Here is a 19,179-nt window from a genome sequence, read left to right on the forward strand (position 1 = left end):
ATAACTTTTTGGTTGACAAATAATCGTTTGAATAATTGTGATTTCAATTATGACTAAAATAATCGTGGTGACTATTTTTTCTATAATGGAGCAGCCCTAATACAGTGTGAATATTGTAGAAACGGATAGATAAAACCTCTGGTTAATAAATGAACTGCCCATCACTATGATGATAGATGATGATATCATTGGACTGACATCTTTGTTGTGCAGTTGCTGGTTTAAATGGGTAATAAATCATTTGTGGCTGGATTGGATTTAACGTTGAGCTAAATTTGGCTCCCTGGCCTTGAGTTTGACACGTGTGTTTGAAAAGCTTTACTGTTATGAACAGCAGTGTCTGTTAAATATGAGCTGTTGTTTTGACTGCATGTCCAATCTGTTGTTTTGTAATGAAATATTACACAAGGGATGCAAAAGCTGAACTCCAGTGATATGTAGGTCGTTTAAACTGCTCTGAGTAATTCTAAAGTTGAATGAGTTTCTACAGACTGTTGGTGAACAGCATTCACAGCTCAATACTAGTCATTGTTTGATGGCCACTCTGTGTTTTTTCCAGTGTTGTTGTTTGAAATGAGCCTAGAGCATGGAGCATTAGCAGAGACTTGTTGAAAACATGCAGGAGAGCGGAACAGGACCAGCGTTAAGCTCGGGGGCTTTTGTAGTGTGTTGCTGTTCAGTTTCGTTACATGGAAATCCCACAGCGTTCACCAGGTGTCCCACTGCCCCGACCTGCCCAAGCGTCATGTCTCCGCCCTCTCGCTCCAAGGGGATTTCCCAGCATGCCCCCGTCTTCCTATATGTGTGTGACGGAGGCGCCTCAGTCTCAACTGTGCTGGGTCAGGACCAAAAAATTAGTCATGGACTTGTTTCAGTGGGTTGTTGGCATTTTCTAAATTAAATAAACTTTAAAATCAACAAAACATGCTTTTAGTTTGAAGGGGCTTTAGCAATATTTTTGCTGCAAAAACTTATCTCAAAAAAGTTAAATTTATATTATCTTAATAAGCATTATATCCATTATTGTATCCATCATTTTCTTTACCAGTTTTTTTAACTTGTAATTAATAAAATTTAATTTTAGCATTAATTTTTGTTTGTTTTTTTGTAATATTATAGTTATATGGGTCCAAATATATTTTACATATTTTATCCAGGAAATCTTTTACTGAAATCTAATTTGTGTGTATTGCTTAATAAAGCCGAAAATCCCAGCTTTCTCGTTCCACCAGTGTTTTTGTAACGCAGGTTCAATTGACAATTTTCAGCACTTTTCCTTTCCACTCCGTTATCATCCACCGTATCCATGGAAACCCGAAAACAACTTTTTGATGTCAATTTTTAAAAAGGCAATGTAGGACATTAGGTATTACAACATCCCAAATGTGGTGGATGTGGATGATCTGAACGGTGTGTATTCATCCGGCATGTTTAATTTATTACTGTCTTTCCAAGTGTCACAGGTGATTAGCATACACCGCATATTGTAAAAGGGTCCATCAGATAGTTCCATATTTGTTTTTAATATGTCAGTTTAGAGCTCAGACTTTGTTCGAGCAAAATTTGAGTTTCGATTAAATTTTCGATTTATTTATTTATTTATTTATTTTAATGCACTTGAAATTTACTGCAGACTTCAGGTATTTTGTCAAAAGTGCAACTTTATTGCTATGATTGTCCTCAAGAGTTTAAATGCAGAGAATAATCCCAAAATAAAAAGTAAATGAGTCAGTCAACAATTAAAAGCTTTAACTCAGATTTAAGCAAAAGTGCAAGTACATATTTTATAATATATAACATTACAATGAAAGAAAATAATAAACTCTTCCCTTAGCATCTCAGCATAGTGTGAATTAAACATTAACATGCCCGTGGCACACATATAGCCTACTCAAAGGGTAAACAAATGTAAACAAAGAGGGGGCTGGCTCACATTGGAACGCAAAAAAGTCAGAAAAAACTTGTGATGGGAAATAAAAAAAAAATAATTTTTAAATAAAAATTTGATTAATCGATTGTAAATCGATTTTTTTTTTGCCCAGCCCTATGTCAGTTTTTATCTGTCGTCCGATTTTACATTTTATGCCTAATATTGGTGGGCCGATCATATTGCCCATCTCCAGCTAATACTTTACTAATTATAGGACTTTAAGTTTGTTATCAAAAAATAATGAAATAGACACTGGACAAAATGCTCCAACACTCATTTTTCCTACGATCTGAAAGGAAAAGTGAACACGGCGCTGACGATGTGTTCACTGCCTCCCAAAACACTGAGTTTCAGTCTCGATTGCAGTTCCTGCTATTTGTGGTATTTTCTCTCTTGTGACCAATGTTGTACAAGGCAAGAAGACGCGTGCTCCCCAACGTGTGTCACACAGTCTGAAGGATGACAGGAAGTCTTCTAAGCACCAACAGGAAATGCCTCTCCAAAGTTTATCTGACCGTTTAGGGAGTCGTGAATCTATTCAGTCGTCGCTCAGAGAGGAACATGGCCCATGTGACCTAGCGTATAGACATCAGAGCTGTTTCCTCCTCGGGAAGCGTCGATCAGTCAATAGGAAGTCACATGGATCTGTGGTTAGCATGCAGCCTGGATTACGTATAGCACCACTCAGATATAGATAGAACAGCTTTTGAACGTGTCTGTCATATTAATAGGGCTGGGCCATATGGACCAAAATTCATATGTTGATATTTTTTCTCAAAATGATGACGTACGATACAAATTTTGATATTTTTAACTCGATAAAGTCTTACGAGAAAAACCATTCAGGGTTAAATTTGCTGATGAAAATTGCCACAGAGGCACATTTATTATCAAACAGCTGCACATATGAACAAGTTTTGGCTTTTTCTCCTGTAAGGGACAGCACGTCTGAGTGAGTTCTGTAGTGTGGCTTATTAACGGAAAGGCCTGGGTTAGGACACATTCTTAGATTGAAATGTATTGTTACAGGCAATATTACAATAACCAAAATAGAAACCTTGATAAATCTTGAATCTTAACATATTCCCCAGCCCTAGTCATACCTCACAAAAAACAAGACTTTTTTTTATTCTATAGCTTTAATATATTTTAAATATTTTACAAGACATTATAAAATCAATGATTAATAAAAGATGCAATGTTGTGTAAAAGCATCTCATTTATGAGCAATAGAACTAATTGTTTTGTATATACAGATACGTTCCATTCCATCAGCTGCCACCGGTTTGTGGAGGCATCATCCTCAGTAGAGAAGCCCAGACGCTTCACTCCTCGGCCACCTCCACTCTCCTCCCAGCTGGCTGTTTTTAACACGGAGGAGCAGCATCTCTACTTTGAGCTCCTCACTCTATCTCTAGAGCTAAGCCCTGCAGAAAAAACTCTTTTCAGATGCTTGTATCACAACCTCGTTCTTTGAGCTCATCGCCATAGGTGATAGGGGTGTGCATTATCATGAATTAAACTATACGATGCATTTCAACATTAGCATGTTGCGATACAATGTATCCCGATATCCCAATACTAAACAATATGATATACATCACGATATCAATAATTACACATTTCACCATTACAAGTACAGAATGATATGAAATACAATTTTATTTGTATATATATATATATATATATATATATATATACAATTTCATTTTTTTTTAACTTGTGAGAATAAGTACTGATAAATGGTAACTTACTGTAATTCAAGTACCAATATTAAAAGTGGTATGTTTATCAAACTGTCATTTTAGCTCATATGTACAGTATATATACATATACATCATATTTTTGCTTCTATAACAGATTCTGATTCCAAGTTCTTAAATGCTATACAAAAAAGTTACCAAATACATCTATAAAAGTGCCCAGTAGGTTTTATATGAATAAATTGCAATCATCTTCCAAGCTAAAATGCATTAAAGAGTGAATAGAACAGAATCATTTTATTGTCATTGGACAAGTACAAAAAATTGCACATGCCCCTCCCAACAACATTCAACTACACTTCAAAGATTCAAGCCAAACAGATACAGTCATCATAAAAAACAATATAAGGTACCGTAAAAGTCTGTCGGAATAAAAGGTTCAGCAGCGAAGAGCCGCTGCACTAACGCACGCCACCATCCTGTGAGTGAGGTAGTTTAACTAGGTCTGATGTGGTTCACTGACACCTAGTCACCTGGCGTTTACATGCTATGTAATGAAATGTTTTTTTTTATTTACTTAAAACATGATTAAAAAAAATTGATTTAGACATATATTGGATCAATATGATAATAGTGTGGTGAAATATTGCGATGTATCGCAAATCAATTATTTTTCTGACACCCTTTATAGGTGAGACTCGTGTTTCATGGGAACCACTTCAAACTGTTGCAGTGTCTCTGTTGTGATGTTGATCCTTCTATAATCAGGATCTCTGTCAGGACCCAGGAATCCCCAGCTGGTCTTTGCTTCCATCATTGAATTATTTTAGCTCGGCGTGATCCCTGAGACGCTCTCAGATGTCAGTAGGAAACTGGAGCTGGATAGCGGCCATGTTGGCTCAAAGCAGGTGTGGAGCGATTGACCAATAGAGCGTCACAACACGACTATGCTCATCCTGAGGAATGTAACTTATTTATTTATTCAACTACTGTGTGTATTTTCACTGCACATATGGAGCATGTATAGTTTATGGGATAGACTTTCTTACCATAGTCTGTTTTTTTTTTATAACAGATTGTGTCATCATTTTGTGTGTTTTTTTTTTTATGTTTCTAGCTATTAGATTTACCCCTGATGTCACATGTTGAGGTGAAATTAAATGAAATACATTTTTTTGCAATCATTAGCATTTAAAACTGTAGCCAAACTGAAGTGGGACGTTAGACCTTTGAGCCCATCTCTGCTCTTTGGGTGAGTCTCAAGCTAATCTTTTATTATATTGGAAAAGATTAGATAATCAGTACACTGACAACCAGGTTAGTTATAGAGGCGTGCTGCAGCTCATATGACCCACTGCAGTCAATAGTTGAGGAGGCCAGAGGCTACAGAGAGAATGATCTATTATCTATTAATCAAGGAACGTCTGTCTGTGCGTGTGCACATGTGTTGCTGCTTGTGTGTTTGGTATACAGGAAAAGACAGGGAGTAAAGTCTTAAATTGATTTTACGACTTAAGTGAAATGGACAGACTTGGTTCTAAAGTTACTTGTTACACACTGAAGGGGATGTGTTTATTAGGTTTGATCACTATTGTTTATTCGTCTGTGTTCCTACGTGGCCCTAAGTTTTCATTTCTGTCCCTCCGCGGGCCACATACGGCTCTCACTTTAATTTTGTACGCCTTCCTCCAAAAAGGACACAAAATAACTCTTAAAAAACACAAAAGGACAGAACTAGAGAAAATTACTCCAAACATACAACATTACAACAAAAATGTGTAAAATAAATGTCTACAAAAACACACAAAATAAATCTAATTATCCACAAAGCAATGACTAAACCACAATGTGTCGACAAAAATACACAATACGACTACAAAATGACTCCAAAAACATAAAAGATGACTCAAAAAAAACAAAACGACTCCAAAAATACACAGTAAAACAGAAAAACACACAGACATAAAAATGTTCTGCATAAGTATGATATGATAATAGAGGTACACAAAATAACTCCAAGAACACACAATAGGACAGAAAACTACACAAAATGACTCCAGATATACAAATCTACAACAAAATATCTAGAAAATGACTACAAAAACACACAAAATAATTCAAATAATCCATAAAGCAATGACAAAACCACAATATCTCGACAATAATACACAATACGTTTCCTAAATGACTCCAAAAACTCACAAAATGACTCAAAAACACACAGTAAGACAGAAAAACACATAGAATGACTCCTGACATACTGATATTCCACATAAATACACAACAACATGACAACACAAGTACACAAAATAACTCCAAAAACACACAATAGGACAGAAAATAACACAAAATGATTTAATACATACAAAAATGTGTAGAAAATGTCTAAAAACAACACAAAAAAACAACTACAATAACCCACAAAACAATGACAAAACCGCAAAATGTCAACAAAAAGACACAGTATGACTCCACAATGACTCGAAATGATTCCAAAAACACACAAAATGACTCCTGACAAACAAATTGTCTACATTAATACACAAAATGACAACGAAAATACTCAAATTGACGAGAAAAATACACAATGTTCTGCTGACTCGGCTCCTCGTGTTGATGCTGATTTTCAGAATCTTGCAGCGTTCAGTGAAATGCCGTCGGAGGGTGTGAGAGCAGACTAGGTAGTTTTCATCTCTAAACTTATTCCTCTGCACTAAGCACGAAGACTTTCTTTCATATCAGTCCCACATTTTGTATGGTTTCAGTTAAGCTGATTAAAACTGATTAAATTCATTCATTCCTCAATCCTGTTCTTGTTTGGCCATCTTCTGATGACTATAATGTTTGCTTCAGTTCAATACGCTGAGTTTATACACTGTGAATTCAGTAACAGATCTGAGAACTGAGCTAAATGGTAAATTACTCTTTAAAGATTAATATGTCAAACTGGGTCGATATAGCCCTGCATCAGATGCAGCCACTGGGATAGTTTTGCACAAAAGAAAAATGACCATATTCAAACCGTGTGTTGCACATATGTCAAACTCTAGGCCCGGGGGACAAATCCAATTCTTTAGAACATCCAATAGGACCTGCAGGATAAAGCAATAAGGACGGAAATTGCTAAATATTTCAGTTGTAGGTAGCTCAGTCCCTTTAAAGTTGCCAATTCTATGAAACTTCACAATAATTGCAGAGGCTCACAATTTTCCTACAGTCATTTTAATCATAAATTGTACGGGACTTCACATCCCACAATGCAATGTGCCAAACTTTTCTGACAATGTAAATAAGAGAGTGTTTACAGTGGAGATTAAAACAAACTTGATCTATCAGGCCTACACTATGTCTTCATTTTTCAGCTACTGTTGTGTTTTTGTCTTTGTTTTTTATTTTCTTTCATTAATACTATAGTTTCTTACTTTTAGTTTTGTTGTTTGGAATGGTTCTGGACTTTTCCTTTAACATGCTGTCAAATAGACGGATGGTTCTCATTTTGGTTTCAGTGCTGTCAGCCCTGAGCTGACCCTTGTCCAGTCTTTTTCTGGTCTTTCCTGTCCTCTTCTTCTTTTGTTCGGACATGTTTCTGTTTTCCTGACGCAAACTTGAGGTCGCAACCTCTGATGATGGCAAACAGGACGTAGCAGCAGAATCCCTGACAGAGGGAAGCCCGTAGAGTCATGGAATTGTCCTGGCTGGTCCTGGACCAGGACTGACCCATCTTGTTTCTGTGTTTCAGAGAAGCTGTTAAACACTCAAGGTCCCGAGCTGCGCCGCTCCCTCTTCTCACTCAAACAGCTCTTTCAGGTTAGTGTCCAGTCCAATAATAAATGTGTTGAGAGGCAGCTTCACATTTCCACACCTGAGCCTTGGGTGTTTTTTTTTTTTACCTGACAGGATGACAAAGACCTGGTCCCAGAGTTTGTGGCGTCTGAGGGTTTGACATGTTTCATAAAAGTTGGAGCAGAGGCTGATCATAACTATCAGAACTACATCCTGAGGGGTACATACTGTAGCGGCCCAGGCTTCTTGTTCTTGTTCTTCTTATTGTTCTTCTTTTTCTTCTGGCTGATGTTCTTGTTCTTGTTCTTCTTGTTCTTGTCGCTCTTCTTGTTGTTCTTGTTGCTCTTCTTGTTGTTCTTGTTCTTGTCCTTTTTCTTGTCCTTGTTCTTGTCCTTGTTTCTGTCCTTGTCCTTGTCCTTCTTCTTCTTGCTCTTCTTCTTGGTCTTCTTCCTCTCCGGTTGGCACTGATGGCTCCTCTGAACCTGTTTCAGCTCTCAGTCAGATCATGCTGTTCGTGGACGGGATGAACGGAGTAATAAAGCACAACGAGACCGTGCAGTGGCTCTACACGTTGATTGGAAGTCTGGTGAGTCCATCAGCAGCGACACACAGGCACAAACAGTTGTGTGTTTGTTTGTGCGTCTAAGTCTGTGTTTGTGTGTGTGTGTGTGTGTCCACGCAGTCACGTCTGGTAGTGAAAACGTCTCTGAAGCTGCTCATCGTCTTCATCGAATACGCCGAGTCCAACAGCCCTCTGCTGATCCAAGCCATCAACATGGTGGACACAAGCAGAGGTACACACACACGCACCTCTGTGGATTAACCGTCGCCGTGACACACTGATGTGTTGCAGGTGTGAAACCTTGGAGTTACTTGATGGAGGTCCTGGAGGAGAAAAACGGTTCTGACACAGAGCTGCTCATGTTTGCAATGACGCTCATCAACAAGGTAAACAAAGACTCCGCATGGTAACACAAACGGTGTGTGTGGTAAACAACCCCCTCACGTTTGTGTGTGTGTGTGTTTGTGCGTGTGTCAGACCCTGGCCGTGCTGCCCGACCAGGACTCATTCTACGACGTGACCGACAGCCTGGAGCAGCTCGGCATGGAAACCATCGTCCACAAACACCTTAACAACCAAACCAATGAGCCCAGCGTCAGGGCCCAGTTTACCATCTACGAGGTAAACACAGGAACCAAACCAACAACAATGGTATCTGACAGGGATGGGGTCAATTACCTTTTTCAGTTACAATTACCTATGTTCAATTACAATTATTTTTTATCCTCAAAGTAAAATACAATTACGATCTCAATTACTAAATTTCAATTACAATTTATCACAATTACTGAGCCTGAAATAAATAACCTAATAAACGTTAACCTTCCTGTTGTTAGCTTTATGTTAGCATCTTTTATGATAACTGGTCCTAATACCAGCTGTAAAATACACTAAAAACAAATATCTATCTTCAGATTTCTTTCCTGTCTTTTGTTTATCTTGTTAGGCTTCCTAATTAATGAAAATAGAGGTTTTCATTTATTTGGTGTGGGCGTCTGAGGTTTTTTTGTGTCTGTATACATCTTGATTTCAATTTTTTTAAAACGGTAAAATAATTGTTAACTACATATGTGTACAACTGTACATAGAACTGAAACATGGTTGGCCAGTTTTGGGTAAAACTGAAAATGAATTAAAATTACAATTTTTGTAAAATTTTCATGGCAAATACAATTACAAAGTCAATTATCTAAACTCAATTACAATTTAATCAAAATTACGACAGCAAAAGATTTTTAATATTACAATTATAATTACGCTGAAATTGTAATTAATCGTCAATTACGTGATTACAATTATAATTGACCCCAACCCTTTTACATGAACATCAGATAGAACCAATAGTGGCAGTGATGAAACAAGAGACGGACATAATCAATAGTGTTAGAAAAACAACACAAACAACAACTGAGAGCTAAAAGACAAACAGATGTTTCTGGCGCATGTTCATTTTGTTTGTTTTTGTTCTGTTTTTCCTAATTGCTCGATTGGAACATTTATTTGTATTGTCTATTTAGTTTATTTCATTGGGTTTTGCAGTTGTTAGTGGTGAAGAATGTTGGTCGGACCTTGTCTTCTTCCTATTTCTTGTCGAACGTCAGAATAAATAAATAAAACTAAACTAACAGCACTGTCCCTGTGTGTCTCCTCACAGACGGCTCTGAGGGCCGAGGACGGGGACATGGATGAACCGTCTCCGTACCTTCGTAAAGAAAGAAGAAAGTTGGCCACGGGGGATCAGGAAGCGAGGTCTCGTCGTCGCTCATCCAATCAGAACCTTCCGGACCTCCTCGCCTCCTCGAGAGGCTCCTCCCCCTGCACCTCCCCCGCTCCTCCTAGCTTCTCTCCGTCCTCGCCCAGCGTTCCGGCCTCTCCCGTCCCTCCTCCTCCCGCATTCTCCACGTCTCCACCTCAACATCCATCATCTCCAGTCGTCTCTCCCATTCCTCCTCCCGTCCTCTCCACTTTTCCCTCTCATCCTCCCTCCTCCCCCATCATCCCTCCCAGCCCGCCGGCGGCGCTTGGTAGCAGGTCTTCATCCCCACTGATCTCAGATGTCAGTAGCTCCACCTCCAGCCCCTCAGAGTCCCAGACGGGGTCTCCTCTGCTTTTCCGCACAGTCTCTAACGAGTCCACGACCATGGAGAACACCACGAGGACTTCACCCAGTCCGTGAGTTCAGTCTGCATGACAAGCCATGTGGTTTTAAATCGGGCCAATATCGGATCAATGGTGGGCCGTCATTTGTTTAGCTTTAAACCACACAATATAATGCAAAGCATGTTAGCAGAGACTTTTCATTTAAATGGAGATTGAAGTGATGATGGGATGGGAACTGTTGTACTCCTGCCTGATCCTTTTTTCATGGAACGGTTGAATATCCTCCCATAAAACCTTTTTTTTCTCACTCTGAAGTGGTCCTGTGGTGACCCCCCCCCCCCCCCCCCCCCCCCGCCCCGCATGTCCTGGTGTTTGGGTAAATCTGTCACTGATCAACTACTTTGGTGTTTTCTTCCTTTCCTGTGCAATTCTCCGCCTGCTGTTGCACCTTCTGACCCCCAGGAGTCGCTCTTTCCTCAGCCACCACATGTCGGCTTTGGGTCTGGGCAGGAAGTCACGGCTTTTCTCTAAAGCCAGCTCCATCAGTGAAGATCTGTCACCCACCAACAGGTCTGTACCACCCACAGGAGGGACTGCTGCGCCCCCCACAGGCTGATCACAGACACTGCAGAATGAACCATTCCTCTCCCTCTCTGCTGTCTCTGCAAACCTTGTCCTAGGTCTCCTTTTCCTTTAACTCTCTATTCTCCCCCAACCTGCCTCTACCCTCAGCTGCTGCTCCACCACTCTCTTCTCTCTATTTATATTACAATAAAACATTATAATACAAGTTTATGATACATTATACAACAGGTAGTTCCGACCAAGACATTTGATTGGACAACAGACATTCCAAGAGTGCTGATATAGAGTAAAAACAGCATCGGGAATTCCTATGGATCATATCACTGTTCTGTACAACTGATCTAGATACCGTTAATTACCGTTACATCTTGGGCTAACTACACAATACATCACTATGTTTACACTGCAGGTCTTAAAGCACAATTCCGATTTTTTCAAAAAATTTGATTTTTTTGTGTGTGTCGTCATTTATATTACATATTAAATGCGTCTTCAGTCAGTTTGGAGTATGAACGGAATGCTACTCTCAAGTGACGCGCATGCACTGAAGAAGTCCTAAGGTGACCCATGACCTCACGGTGTTAACTGAAGTAAATCTGGAAGCATCCATGGTAGGACTGTGTTTCGAGCTGAGAAATTTTTTTTCCAACAGAAGTCAGCAAAAAGAAGAGAGCCAGGTTCATCGCTCTTGCCATTTGCTGCGATGACTGCTACATCTGTACAGCAGACAGTTTGGATGGTGATGACGTAGGAGTCAGATAGAAAACGTCTCGGACGTCCAGACTGCAGTCGCATTGCCAAAAATCGGATATGAATCGGATTCAGGACCACATATAAAAGTGCCTGGGTTGGATTTGAAAAAATCAGAATTGTGTTATTTAGACTGTCTTTATCAGATCGGATACAGCTCACATATGGGCAAAAAAATCAGATTTGGGTCGCAGTTTCCTGCAGTGTGAACGTAGTGTGCTCTCCACAACATTTTTTTTTGGTGGAACCAAATGATTAAATAAACAAACAAATCATAATCTCTTGTGACTTATTACTGTTAACTAATAAAATTAAGTTGTATAAAAGCAATATCACACTCGAGGTTGAGCTTTTGAGCTGAAATATTAGCACTGGTGTGATTACAACCAAATTAGTTAGAATACTGATATTTCAGCACAACAGCATTCTTCTGTGTCCTCTTGTGCGATATTGCTTAATTATTTTTCCTCTAAAATTGTCCTTTTAACACTTTGTGTCTGTGTTTCTACATGGTTACATATTGGATGTGTAGCAGCCCAACATCGCCGGAGTCTCCTCAGTACGTGTCCCATGAGCCTCTCTCCAGGACCGAATCCAAGTCCAGTTTCAAGTGAGTGATGCTGACCCGCGGTTACCATGGCAGCAGCATGAGCCACCATTATTGTGTGGCTTTGTGTACTTGTTGAATATACAACCATAGAATCTACTCAGAATCCTGTGTGGAGTCATAAAAGGATGTGTTGGACTCGGGTGAGGTCTGGATCGGTCTCTGGACTTCCTGTCATTGTAGTCTGGATCAGATTTGGAGATCATTCATCATTTTGATTTGTTCGTATGTGTCGTTTCAGGATGAAATCTCCAGTTTTGATCATTTCTCGGTAACATCCACATCTCCTCACTTTCTTTTAATCTGGAGGATTTTGGGGGTTTTTTTTGATTCAGGTCTCCATCGTTTCCCAATGCCTTTAACGGAAACTTTGTTGTTTCTTCTCCTAAACTGACCAGTCATTACATTATGATCTAAAAAAGGAGGTCAAAGTTAGTTTGTGAGTCTGAATCAACAGGCTCAAAGGACTGAAGAAGTCCGTATCCATGGCAACGCTTCTCCATTACACAAACAATGACTCAATCTTAGGGCAGGAGTAGGTCATAATGTAATGGCTGGTGACTGTAAAGCAGATGTTTGTAGTTGGATCCATTTCACCTTTCTCAACCTAAGTAGTTTACTGGGACTCTGAGTCATATTTTGACTGGTTTGGATCTGGATTTTTGGATAATTTCCTGCTTCCAATGATTTAATTTAAGTTCCTCTCTGGATCGTTTTAATGCCTTTAATAATGTGTTGATCTACTCGCCTATTTAATTCAGGTAAAACAAATTTGTGAACAAAATAAACTAATTAATAATTGGTCAATCATGACTTTAAATCATATTTTATTCTAAATTAAAATCGTTCATGTTTGAAACGCTTTGGGGTGACTGTCTTGTCTATGTTTCTTCCTCTGGTTAAGTTTGTGTTGCCTTCATGAAATCTGGACTCTTGTGTGTTCGATGAAGCTTTTTTGAAATGATAAACTTCTAGCTTCTAGTTGTGTTTTCAAAGTCTTCTGTTCCTAAATACATTGTTTGTGCATAATCTATTTATAGTGCGTGTGTGTGTATATGTGCGTTTGTCTCTTACTTTCCTACTTATAAACTGACGTTCTCTCGCCCTTATTTTCATCTCCTCCTTTTTCATCCTCTGGTTTTGTCCTCCTTTTTCCTCCTTCAGCACCTGGGATGAAGACCAGGTGTTCTGGTAAGTATTCAGGTCATCTTCCTCCGTGTGTGTCCGTGCGTGTGTGTGTGTGGCTGGTGATTGTGAAGGAGCAAGCATTTAGTTACTAAAAATATTTAATTGCTGTTCCTTATTTTTACCGTTTTTTTTGACTGAGTAACAAAGTCCCAGAACTGAACAGTAGGTGACATCAAAACGCTTCTTGTTGCACTGAGCCTGTGTTTTATTTTTTCATACATTTATGACATTTACAAAGCGAAGCATTGTTGTTTCATAGAAGGTTTTACATTAATTATCAGCTTTTATGGTGTAATGAGTCCGTTCCGGATTTCTTCACAGATGTTTGTAAATTTAAGAATAATTTATACTGACAAGTTTTAATTATAAAGTAAAATACTTACATAGTTTTTGGTTAAATGTTATGAGCCTTTGTAGATCCAGTGTGATGTGGAAGGTGTAATATTTAAGACATCTCATATTGTTCAGAATGTTATTTTACTGCTCCAGCCTGAGAGCAATTGATGAAATGAGTTTTGACACCCTGCAGGTTCGGAGTCAAAGGTCAACAGTGTTTACACTACGTGTTGCATGTTGTCTTACTTGAGCACGTGTGTTTGTGTCTGTACATAAGTGTGTGTGTGTGTGTGTGTATTATATCTGTATTTCAATGTGTGTGTGCGTGTTTCTGCAGTTCAGAGGACAGCAGTGCTAATGCTGACAAGCCAGTTCTGAGGAAGTTTGCGTAAGTACAGCTGCCCAAATGCATGCTGGGAGCTGGGACGTCTGCTGGTGCTCTGGGATAATTGATCCAAACATGGCTGGAAATGATTGTGTGTCTTGTTTTGTGCTGTTCTTTGTGTTTGTACAACTTTACAAAGTACAGTATCACAAGGTCAGCTCAAAGCATTCTGATTGGATAACCCTGGTGCATTGTGGGAGCTGTAGTTATTCTTTGTTCTTTTGGGATCGTCGAGGTACCAACAGTTTCTTCCTGCTGACTTCATCAGAGATAAACAGGCTCCTGATTGGCCAGCTGCTCTGTCACAGTTTGTTTGTTTCTATGTGTGTGTGTGTGTGCGTGCGTGCGTGTGTGTGTGCGTTACTGGCCTGATGGGATTGTGAACTGGCTTTGAGGGTGCTGGGTGTTGCTGGGTACAGTCTAATTGCTGCTAGTTTGTGGGTTTGACAATAACACACTGTTTTTCTTGGTCAGTGAAACATTTGACCTTTTGAAATAGTTTCTTCTGGTCTGACCTTCGCCTGACCTTGGTCTGACCTGATCCCTCTCAGTCTTGGTCCGTCTTGTCTGTCTCCCTGGCCTGACCTGGTCTGTGATGTTCCTACAGAGACAGCTTCCTGCGCAGTCTTGCTGTGACTCAGTGGGATAAAAAGAGGCGGAGCAAACAGTTCGATCAGTCCTATTTGTCCAATGAACGGGCTTCTACATCCCAGCTGGAAGACAAAGAAGAAAAAATAGAATTAAAAGAAGACGAAGAAGAAGAAGAAGAAAAAGAAGAAGAAGAGGAAGAAGAAGAAGAAGAAGCAAAGGAGGAGATGCATCATGGTAGGAGCTTGTGCATGTGTCCATTAACGTGTGTGTGTGTGTGTGCACGTGTTCCCTCAATGTGTGTGTGTCTTTGTCTTCAGGCTCCTCTGGAAGTGTGTCAGATTCCCAGCAGGAGGCGGGTAAGAAAAGACGGAACAGATATGAACTCTGTGACATCACTGACGATGCTTTCAGAGCACAATGGTTCTGATTAGGTGCCTGATCAGAAGCGCAGTGGTCTGTTCAGTGATGTGCACTGAGGGCCTGTACTATGAAGCAGGATAACTATATCCAGGATATCGCTCCGTTACCAGGCTTGACCTAACCAAACATTCACCGTCAGAGAGCCTCTGTCCTACGAAGCAGGATATAAACACGTTCACTTAAGCGAGGTGGTTTCAGACAGAATGTGTGTGTGCTCCAGTGACAGGGGTGGAGATTGCAGCGTCAGACCAATCACAATCACGGACAAACTGTGTAGAACAATTTAGTCACAATTAAGGAATAGTTGTTTGAAAATAATAATAATTAAAATCCATAATTCATACCAAAAACAACACTGTTGCTGCAGAAAAAGCAGGAGGAAAAGAACACAGGCAGGAAGAAGCGTATGAGATTATACAATATGAATCCATGGGATGATAAATGGACAGCGCTCTGATCAGTTTCACTTTATCACAGCACAGATGTGTTTCTATTTATCTCACACACACTGGGATGAAAGCACTTTGTTTTACTGTGTATCTTCCTGCTGATGCTGTCTGTCACCATAGCGTATGTACGAATACGAAAGAATGAATGACTTAATTCATCCTAGCATACTGAGTATGCCTGACACAGGCTTCATCAGCTGAGTGTAGGTCAGTCCATCAGATGTAAATCTATATCTTTCCTAAAAGATGTCATCAGTAAATGAAAGGATTGCATTTATCTATTAATGTTCTTTCTTTCTCAAACAAAGGGCAGGTCATTTTCCAAGAGAACTGATTGGTTAGGAGGCGGGACTTTTGTAATCGCTCAGATCTTATCGACTTCATAACCTGGTTTCAACCAGGTTAGGTGTTTAGCCTAAGTTACCATGGTGATTTTGCGTGGCATGATGTTAGCCAGCGTCATAGTACAGGATACACTGAATTAATCTGGGGAGTTAGCTCGATAGAGGAAATCCAGCTTCGTAGTACAGGCCTAGAATGTTTGTGTTGTTGTTGTTGTCTTTCCTGTCGATTGTTTCCACTCAGCTTGATCCTTGGAGCCCATGATCAGTTTTCTAATCCTGTCTCTCTTCCACTCAGGTGAACAAGCGCCTGAGCACGTTCATGTTTCTGAGCATCTCTCTAACATCAGAGCGCGCTCAGTGGAGCCCGCCGCCCCCCCCGCTGACAACAGCGCCTCCCGCAGGGTGGAGCTAGAAGGTCTAGAAGGTTCTGCTCAGGCAGCTTTGGCCCGACTCAAAGAGGAGCAGAAGGTGAGGTCAGGCTGATGATTATAGGTCAATTAAGCCCCGCCTTCTGACCCGTCAGTCCCCCATTTCATAAATAACCAAATTTACTGATAACTTTGCTGCATTAAGGTTTGACACCTCCCTTCAATGATTAAACCTCCTCTCGCACACATACGCAAACTTTTCCAAGTTACCAAAGAAGCAAAGTAAGACTGCAGTGTAGCTTGTGCCATTGAGTTTCAACTAGTTTACTAAAATCCCTGTAAAGTTGCAACTCTGTACAGGAAAATGCACGTATAGAAGATGAGAAGTTGTCCATAAAGTAACATTGTGTGTTACGTGAAAATCCTCATTTTATTTGGTGTTAGTTGTTCATTTTCAGAAGTCTGTCATGTATATAGACAATAGGGCTTCCGATTTTAATATTTTCCCCAATTTGTTTTTTATTGGTTTTCCCTAATTTATTGTATCGATAACTAAACGAAACGACTGAAAAATAATGCTAAAAATGCTTAATAGGGATTAACAGCTGAGCGCGCTCGCCTAGTGTGAACAATTATCCCTCCATTGAAAAAAACATATGTATACATTATTTTTATTAATGAAAGCAACCTCACACAGTCTTAATCAGTCATATTCCTCAGTAGAAATGTTGTTAAAGAAGTAAGTTTTATCTGATGTTGTTATTGATTTAAATCAACCAGACTGCTAAACAGCAATGCTAAGTATTAATGCAGTTTATATATCAGTGTTTCTCAAATGGGGGTACGTGGTGGCACTACAGAGGGTACTTGGGGGAGTGGGAATAGAAAATTTACATATGAAAGCATTAAAATAGGGTTTTGTAATGTTTATTGTTAGTTAAAAAATTATAATCATAATAATGATAATAGAAATATTAAAACATGAACTGAAAATACAAGGGTCAGTTTTGGGGGTAGATCACCGGAAATGATGAAAACCATAAAAAATAAAACCTATTCAGGAAGCACTAAATACTGTTTAATTCACTTATTTACAAAATGAAATTCTTAAAAATGTGTTATTACTCATTCATTCCATCACTATGCTCTATAATTGTTTTTACATTGTATTCTGAGCAAACTTTTGCAGTCGAACAAAGGGGGTACTTGAATTCAGAAATAAGAGAAAGGGGTACTTAAGCTAAAAAATGTTTGAGAACCACTGTTATATACTGTATCACTAATATATGTTGTAATGATAAATGCCTGCCTGCCATTTGCAGCTGATCTAGATTGAGAAAAAAATCTGATTGGATAAATTAATCACTTCTTTATTTCACCTGACTTTTGGCTCCGCCCTTCAGACGCGCTTCCTCCGACAGCAGAGCAGCTTCGATGCGGAGAGCCACGCTCGTCGTTTAGAAACGACCCAGATGACCCCACTGGGTCCTGGTGGCCCCGCCCCCGACCCCTGGGACCAGCCGCCAGAGGCCGCCGCGCTCCGCATCAAAGACCTGGACTTTTCAGACCTCGTGGAAGAAGAAGACATTGACGTCCTGGACACAAACTCCTTTGTTTCCTCTTCGGCCTCCTCTGGTCTGGGTGCACCTCCTCCACCCCCTCCTCCTCCTCCTCTCCCAGGTGTGGCTCCTCCTCCTCCACCCCCACCCCCTTTACCTGGTGGTATAGCTCCTCCCCCACCTCCGCTACCTGGAGGTTTTGCTCCTCCTCCTCCTCCCCCACCTCCGCTACCTGGAGGTTTTGCTCCTCCTCCTCCTCCACCACCTCCTGGGGCTCCTCCTCCCCCCTCCTCATCCTCTCCATTGAAGAAGAAGAAGAAGAAAACGGTGAAATTGTTCTGGAAGGAGCTAAAGCAGGCAGACGGCCCCACCCAGTGCCGCTTCGGCCGGGGGACGGTGTGGGCGTCTCTGGACTCTGTCGACGTAGACACGGCACGTCTTGAACACCTATTTGAGTCCAAAGCCAAAGAGCTGCCCGTTACCAAGGTAACTGCATTAGATTGTGTCCATTTCCTCCTACTTGGACCTTATTTGTGGTCCTGTTTACAGACTAATACGCAATGTGATTAGAATTCACAGCTGTGTCTAATAGACAGAGCTGCAGTGATGGTTCTGCATCAATTACATTTTTCAAATACAATTGTTTTCAATTACTCAGGCTCAATTATAATTAAATTACAATTACAGTGACCATCATTTTTCCCAATTACAATTAAATCACAATTATTTTTCATCCTTAGAAAGTCAATTACAATAACATTCTCAAATACTTGAGTTTTATTTTAATTAATCACAATTGCTGAGTCTGAAATAAATAACCTCATAAAATTTAACTTTCCCCTTGTGTTAGCTTTCTGTTAGCATCTCTTATGATAACAGGTCCTAAATCAGCTGTAAAATACAGTAAAAACAAATAGATATCATCTGATTTTTTTTCCTATCAATTGATTACCTTGTTAGGCTTCTTGATCAATGAAAATATAGGTTTTAATATTTTTGGTGTGTGCATCTGAGCCTTTTTTGTGTCAGTATAACCCGAGCTTTATATTTTTTTAAAACGGTAAAATGTGGGAAAGCTTGATATGAAACGTATTTTAATAATTAACTACATATAGAACTGTACATAGAACTGCAACATTGTTCCCCAGTTTTGCATGAAATTATAATTGTAATTGTAATTGTCGTGAAAATTCTATAAAAATTGTCAGTCAATTATCTGAACTCAATTACAATTTAATTACGACAGCAACATATTTTTTTCATTTAAAATTATAATAAGCCATAAGTGTAATAAATTAGCAATTACCCAATTACAATTATAATTGGGCCAAACCCTGCTGCGTTGTGTCCACCTCTGAGCAGAAAGGCCCGGAAAGTAGGAAATCTGAACTCCATGTTTTAGACCCCAAGAGGAGCAACGCCATCAACATCGGGATGACCGTGCTGCCAGCCGTCCATGTCATCAAGGCCGCCATACTCAGTATGGATGAATTTGCCATCAGCAAAGAAGGCATCGAGG

The 19,179-nt window shown here is 39.8% G+C and overlaps 1 protein-coding gene across 8 annotated transcripts in view; it reads left to right on the forward strand.

The window, feature by feature from the left end:
- The window catches only part of fhod1 (formin homology 2 domain containing 1), a 55,202-nt gene that overhangs the window by 26,034 nt on the left and 9,989 nt on the right, over positions 1-19,179 (forward strand). Inside the window, exons 4-20 of one of the 8 annotated variants that reach the window (XM_028473146.1) lie at positions 7,373-7,440; positions 7,531-7,636; positions 7,908-8,002; positions 8,099-8,210; positions 8,270-8,364; positions 8,456-8,599; positions 9,633-10,150; positions 10,541-10,648; positions 11,946-12,023; positions 12,262-12,291; positions 13,185-13,211; positions 13,882-13,932; positions 14,537-14,754; positions 14,838-14,876; positions 16,029-16,201; positions 17,505-18,146; positions 19,023-19,178. In XM_028473146.1, the coding sequence (XP_028328947.1) occupies positions 7,373-7,440; positions 7,531-7,636; positions 7,908-8,002; positions 8,099-8,210; positions 8,270-8,364; positions 8,456-8,599; positions 9,633-10,150; positions 10,541-10,648; positions 11,946-12,023; positions 12,262-12,291; positions 13,185-13,211; positions 13,882-13,932; positions 14,537-14,754; positions 14,838-14,876; positions 16,029-16,201; positions 17,505-18,146; positions 19,023-19,178 (2,660 nt within the window). The remainder of the gene's footprint in view (positions 1-7,372; positions 7,441-7,530; positions 7,637-7,907; positions 8,003-8,098; positions 8,211-8,269; positions 8,365-8,455; positions 8,600-9,632; positions 10,151-10,540; positions 10,649-11,945; positions 12,024-12,261; positions 12,292-13,184; positions 13,212-13,881; positions 13,933-14,536; positions 14,755-14,837; positions 14,877-16,028; positions 16,202-17,504; positions 18,147-19,022; position 19,179) is intronic. The other 7 variants (XM_028473155.1, XM_028473164.1, XM_028473188.1 and 4 more) reach the window with 7 other exon arrangements.

This window comes from Gouania willdenowi, chromosome 3, assembly GCF_900634775.1.
Source record: "Gouania willdenowi chromosome 3, fGouWil2.1, whole genome shotgun sequence".
Lineage (NCBI taxonomy): Eukaryota > Metazoa > Chordata > Actinopteri > Blenniiformes > Gobiesocidae > Gouania > Gouania willdenowi.